Source organism: Rattus rattus, chromosome 1, assembly GCF_011064425.1.
Source record: "Rattus rattus isolate New Zealand chromosome 1, Rrattus_CSIRO_v1, whole genome shotgun sequence".
NCBI classification, from domain to species: Eukaryota; Metazoa; Chordata; class Mammalia; order Rodentia; family Muridae; genus Rattus; species Rattus rattus.
In genome coordinates, this window is record NC_046154.1 from 241,714,647 (window position 1) to 241,721,925 (window position 7,279).

General features: G+C 37.1%; 1 protein-coding gene across 1 annotated transcript; it reads left to right on the forward strand.

The window, feature by feature from the left end:
- Positions 1 to 5,428: 5,428 nt before the first annotated feature.
- On the forward strand, positions 5,429 to 5,797 carry LOC116890122 (huntingtin-interacting protein K-like). Its single transcript, XM_032890860.1, is given in 1 exon segment — positions 5,429 to 5,797. A coding segment is annotated over 1 exon segment (366 nt). The 5' UTR covers positions 5,429 to 5,431.
- Positions 5,798 to 7,279: the final 1,482 nt, after the last annotated feature.

The following is a 7,279-nucleotide window of genomic DNA, read 5'->3' on the forward strand; positions in this document are numbered from 1 at the left end:
CCCCAAATTCAGTCTGGGTCATCTATTGTGGGTGTAGCATTTTCTGTCTCTAGCTATCAGCAAATGCTGCCCACATCCTGTGACATGAAGTCAGGAGAAATCTATGGTCTTTCATAAGACTCCATTCTGTCATCCTTCACTGAAACCAGCCCAGAAAATGTTTTAGTTTTAAAACACTCATGTGTTTAGGTCCAACCCACAGGAGTAATAACTATATTTTACAGTTAACCTTGGCAGAACATAATCACAGGAGTTATATCCAGTATAACAAGATGCACCATTATACAGGAGTTTGCCAGGTCGTGGGCTCCTCCCAGAGTCTTTCCTGCAGGAATGCTGAGATGTTAGGGTGTCGTGTCTTTAGATGTAAGCACCCTGTGTGCACAAAGACATACTCATGTGCCCACCATCACTGTTCAAGCTTTACGCACGCTCTCGCATTTTGAGAATTGAGGTTATGCAAACTTCAATTCTTCTGAATCTCATTGATTCTTTTCCTACTGCACTATTTCTTGTCCTTTCAGTACTTTTACATTATTCATTCTATTTTCTATACTTTCTTTCTTGCTATTACTCAATTTGTCTTTTTGTTTTATATTCTAGAAAAGCTACTTAGCATTAACTTCCAGTTTTATTATGTCTTATTTATTTGTGTAATTATAGTTCTAATTTCTAAGACTTTATGGTATTATCTAGATTCTTTATGAGAATGAATTTTCACATATAAGGTTTTTCTAGTCACTCTAGTAACTGCTTTTCGTTATCTCTCCTCTCTAAAATTATTTAACTTGGTTAGTACTCGTCTCTGTCTTTGGCATGGATGACTTCTCAAATATATTGGAATCCTTGGCAATTTCTACTGATTGCACTTCATACTCTAGTTATATATAATTAGTATAAAAGAATGAGGTATCACTCCAATAGATCAACTGAACAATATTTCCATAACATTGGTTCTCAAAAAGAAGGGGACAGGACATAGTATCTAATTGCTCAACGAAACTTATTATTCTTTTATTGACTGAGAAAAACATATCCCCTGCCAGGTACCTCTGAAATCTCAAAGGCTCTACATTTTGATATCAGCAAAGTTCTCCCTTCATAGCATCAAAATTGATGCTGTGGTCTCTTGAAATGAATAGTTATTAAAATTTTAACACTAGATAGTATCAAAATAAAAAGTAAGAAAACTCTATTGGGAGATCAAGGTAATCCTGAGAACTCTTAAGTGCTGGAGTGGTGTTGCATCTATTTCAAATTGTTGGCTTAAAAGTGAAAACCATGCACTAAATAAGAAGTCCTTGTTAAGTTTCTTTCAGTTGAATTAGTAATACATTTTTCAAATCAAATGAGAAAGTTAACAATAATACCATTAATCTTAGAAACATCGGGAAGCTCTTTATCAATATGCCCTCTATCCATGAAGCTATTTTATTTATAATTTTAATAAAGTGTATTATTTTTTGACTATCTACCTTCCATTCTCATAGAGAAACTGAATTTCAGGGAAGACAAACCAGAAAACTAATAGAGGTTACAGAATAGTGTCAATCACAGGATAAATATTTCCATAAAGCCTAAATCTTCGGGGTCTTTTTTTAAATAGATGAACTTAATATTCAAATAGAAAGGTATAAATAAATAATGCTCGGTGTACGTGGAGACTTAGGGCTCCATATGCCTGAATAAATTCTCAACTTTGCAGCTTAGCAGTTGGATCGAGCTGCATTAGCGCTGCCTTCTCGAGGATCCAGATTTGCCATAAAACCTCATTAGGTCATTACAAAAAATTGATAAAACACATATAGATGCTGGGTGGAAAATGCGTCGCACATGAAAATAACTCAATGAATGAAGCCTTTTGTAGGTCACATACAATAATCCTCATTACTATTTTATCTATAAAAATATTAAAATATTTCATTTTTTAAAAAGGGGTGGAGAAGGGTGGAGAGGTGGCTCAGTCATTCAGAGCACTGAGAGCTCTTCCAGAGGTCATGAGTTCAATTCCCAGCAACCACATGGTGGCTCACAACCACCCGGAATGGGATCTGATGTCCTCCTCTGGCATGTCTGAAGACAGCTATAATGTACTCATATACATAAAATGAATCCTTAAGACTAGTCAAACATGTTGTACATTGTCTAATAAAATCTGTCCTTTATTATATTCATTTATTGTACTTTCTACCCTTGAGGTAATAGACAATGATAAAGTGGAAGATGGTTATAGAGATCTGGCAATTTACATACTGTATTATTTATTCAAATTAATTTAAATTTATTTCACATGACTCAATGCGTTTTGCATTTTGTTAAAAGTTAAACATGCCACGCATGAACTGGAAGTAGCTAATATATGTAAACATTCATGCTTGCTTTAGTTATAAGCATGCACTTTATGATTGCCTACATTTGCGGAAGAGTGGGCATTTTTTTCTATAAGTTTAGTGAACCAAGAAACTTCTTAGAGTTAATGATACAGTGGTAATTGAACTGCTTTATAAAGGGCATTCCAGGCTTCCCTGAAGCATTAGTGAAGTCCGGAGGTTAGGCAAGCATTAAAACATCAAGATTTCCACCATATCTACTTTGTCTTAGTGTCCAACATGAAGACTAGAACTATATTATGTAAAAAGATGAATGTCTTGTACAGCACGTAGTTAGGACTTAATTTAGTAGCATTGAGTTTTCTTTACAGCAAAGGAAGCTAAAGAGACTGGAAAAAAACTAATAAAATATAGACTGTGCATTTTCCTTTTAATGAAGGGCTACAGGATTTTCTAAGCTCAAAAATCCAGCTGATATTTTATTAAGTGACTTAGCAAAAGCATAGAAAACTGAAGTCATGTGCCACATGATACCCTCAGCCAAGAGATATGCTGGTGAATAATTAGTGAACCTTCATCCTTGATCTCAGCCTCAGAGTTGAACAAGGAGAAGAAGAATCAGCAGACAAACCCGAATTACTTAAAGTGATTAGCTACTTATTATAAAATGAGCATCTGTCACAAAAGTAAAAATTCTGAAGCTTAAAAATCATCCTAAAGTAAAGCTAGCAAGAAGGTGGAGTAGAAGAAGCACCAAGAATCTTTCTCTGCCGTTAAGCTATAGCAGCAGAAGCAGAAGCAGAATATGTTTATTCGAAATTCTTCTGGACCTATGGAGTCCATTGTAGACAGCGAACTTCCCTAGGAAGTCGTGGGTGGTAAGGCTCATAGCCTTGTTCTTTCTGGATCTTTGTGACATAACTGCAAGGTTTTCAGCTTGCTCCTAGGTTTTGAATCATTCTGTACCTGAGAGATGGGTGAACTACCAAAGAGCGCTTTGCTTTCTCATTTAACATCTAACTCTTTGTTACAAATTCTTACAACCTCGTCAATTTGCTATAGGGCACCAATCTAACTGATTAGTCATTTATTAACCTACTATTTTCATGTTTCATCTTGTTTTCCCTACAGATCTATGAGATCCCTGAGTAATTATCTGAAAAGGCATGAGGTCTTTTTCTAGTTGCTTCTGATGAACTCTTCAGTAATTTGCTTTCCACTATTATTACAGACTATCTGCATTCCAAATTTAATTATTTGATCACCTTTTATTTTTAATTTGAGGATTTTACACAAGAATATTCTGTATTTATGTCTTATCCACAGTTATTCTCCCATTGTGTCCCTCGAACTACCTACCTCAAATTCAAATTGATTATATCTTCTCAGATACCTATAAGGTACACACACACACACTCACACACACACACACACACACTCTCTCTCTCTCTCACACACACACACACACACACATATATTATATCTATGTACATACACAGTCATTTATATATGCACACAAATATATGCACACTTATATAAAATATGTGCATGTGTATGTACTCACATGCACACATGCATACACCACACACAAACACAGAGAGTCCAATTAGTGTAGTCCTTATTTGCATGTATTAAAGGATGACCACTTAGGATTAGGAACTTGTCTCTGAATAAAAAGAAAAAAGAAAAATGATTCGCTCTCAATTGTCATTGACTAGAGCCCTTCATCCAGAGGTGGTGACTCGTAAAATTGTCTTCCATCCATGTTGGCCTACTGACTAGTGTAGAATTTACAAGTCATATGCAGGCAGACATACAGTTGAAAGTTCATGGGAATAACATCCCTGTCCTGCCCAGAAGAAATGATCATGCCACAGCCACTGCCCTTGCCAACTACATAGAGCCTGTTCCTCCTACAGAGCTTCCAGAGCCTTAGGTATAGCTTGTGTCACAGATGTCCCAGGTGGATCCGATCACCCTGTGGTCACTTATTCTCTGCATTTTGTCTAGCTGTAGATCTCTCGCCCAGTCTCTATCTGCTTCATAAAGCTTCTTTGACAAGATGTGAAAGCTTCACTTGTTTATGGATACAAGGATGGGTATTTATATGTCATTTCCTAGACAGGTGGAGTGATACAGTCCTCAAGTGCCAAACCATCCCTGATATCTCCAAATACTCTCAATAACATTTCGTTATTAATTTCAACTCTGAAGTAGCATATGCTGAACTGAGTTGAATATGCAGGAAATACATAGACAGAAAGTTCTATTGTAAGTAATAGTGAAGAAAAAGAATTGTTAATTCATTTCAGGCTGTAATGTGCTACTGAGATCTATGGGATAAAAGAAGGAGCAAAAAGGTGATTCTCATAGCTCATTATATTTGTGACTCACATTAAGTGGGTGGAAATTTCTCAAGCAGAAGATGTCTTTTATAGATTTCACTATTAGGAGGAGTATTCTCTTTCTAATCTTGTGATAGTCAGGCTACCGTCAAACCTTATAGGAAATTCTTTAGAGATCTGAAAAGAATATTTCTTTGTATGTCACACTGATTTGAAAATACATCTTGACAGTGAAAACAGGATAACTGAAAGATACACGAAAATGATAAACAGTGTATTGAATAGCTCGTTACTAATGGGAGAACTGGAATGTTATTCAATGCTATTGCAACTGAAGGAAACATTCACCCTGCTCACTGGCAGTTCTGGAAATGTACAGCAGACATCTCTATGAAATCCTATTAGTTTGCAGAGGTTGCTATAATTTCCAAAGAAGAAAAGTCTGCTCCATGTAGGATTTAGGCTTTGATGGTTGTTATATCATATTATTAGATCCTTGATTTACTAAGTTTCTTGTAACTAGATGTTATTGTATTCATCTGAGTTAGATTCAATTTGGATATGGTTTTGTTGTTCGTTTGTTAGCTGGATAAATATAACAGTTTAACAGAACTGAGAGCCCCCAGACAGATTTATGATTCCATGTGAATTCTATATTTCAAATGATGCCATAACAAATCAGTATAGAAAGGGTGATAAATCTATTTCTGACATTGAAATAACTGTATTTAAGGGAAGGAAATATAGGAGATCGAAATGGCTACCGAGGGAGAAGTGAAACTGAAGTTAGAGTCTGAGATCAGTGGCCCTGAGCAGCCTCCCGCGAAGCCAAGGAAACATGACAGTGGTGCTGCTGACCTAGAGTGAGTTACTGACTAAGCGGAGGAGAAAGAGACCCAGAGTTCGAATCTTGAGATGGCTATGTCCATCATTGGAGACAGACGGTCCAGGGAGCAAAAGGCCAAACAGGAGCAGGAGAAGGAACTGGCGAAGATCACTATCAAGAAGGTAGATCTGGAGTTGATAATGACAGAAATGGAGCTCTCTCGAGCAGCAGCAGAAAGGAGCTTGAGGGAACACATGGACAATGTGGTGGAGGGACTTCTTGCCCTAACCAACTGATAATGTGTGTTTTAGACATTCTGGACTGATTTTCAGAAATAAAGCGCTCTGTTTTGCTCATTTTTTTTTTCGTTTTTATCTCAGATCAAATGCATTATATATCCTATTTTATTGTCAGTTTCTATGTTGGATGTTGATGAAACTGTATGAACAATCAGTATAAAGAAGTACCTAATATTCAAAAAAAGGCGGGGGGAATATTACTTCACCCAGTACCTAATGAATCAGCTCAACTGGAATTATAACAAATAAGAAAAGGAGAGATTTGGCAGTGGTCAGCCTTTCTGAAAAATTCAGAATATATAGTATCATCTGGAGGAAAGTTAAATGTTAAGAGAGAGGCTAGGAAAATCCTCCTGATGGATCTTAACAGAGGGACGTGGAGACACAGATAGCTATTATTAACCTTTGCTATGAAAGGTGCCTGCACATGGCAATAAAGCAAATCAACATGCCGTTAACAGCAATTTTCAGAAGAGAAATTACAAATGGTGCAAGAAGCAGATGGAGATCTGATCAGTCTCCCTTCACATCTCCATTACAATTAGAAAATTGCTATCACATGGGCAAATATTTTTGAAAGGATGGGTAATATTAAGAGGTGAAGTGACCAAGCAGAAAAATAGGTACTTTCATCATTTTGATGGAAGTGTAAATTTGTAAAGCCTCTATGACAGGCATAGTAATTAAAATAAAAGGGGTTGGGGATTTAGCTCAGTGGTAGAGCGCTTGCCTAGCAAGCACAAGGCCCTGGGTTCGGTCTCCAGCTCCGAAAAAAAGAAAAAAAAAGTGCTCATAAACTTTTTAAGCAAAAGGGATGATGCCACCACCACCACATCACCACACATCACAAAGACTCGTGAGAAACAATGGGGTTTGTCTGACGTACAAGAGATCTTGGCTAAACTGAGGCTCGAGCTCTGTTTTTACCAGTGCTTACCATGTAAAGTAAGTGCTGAAAGAAAGGTAATTACTTTTGGGGGGTATGCAATTAGTATACTATATGGTAGGCTTTCAGAGACAGTAAAGAGTAAGGTAGCCAGGACAGGAAACAGACTGTAACAGCAGTTGATGGGTAAAACTAGTGAATTAAGAAGCACGTAAGCCACAACAATCCTCAACTGTCTTGTTATAAATTGGCTTCCATGCAGAAGTGCTGCAGCAGGCAGCTGATTTGATAAGCCTCTTTGCTTTGATGCTCCTGTTATGCACAAGAGAGATTTAAAAAAAAATGGAGGAGGGAACCTGAAAAACCATCATGGTAGAAAGACATTTTTAAGGCAAAGAAAGAAAAATGTATTTGGGTTCATGGTTTCAGAGCTGTCTGGCTATGACTGGGGACTCTGTTACTTTTAGGTCTGTGGAAGACAGAAACACTTTCTAAGATGGACTTGGCAGAGGAGACAAGTTCATCTCACACAGCCAGGAAGCAATGCGATTGGACCAGGGCCAGAATATATTCTTCAAAGGTTTGCATTCAGC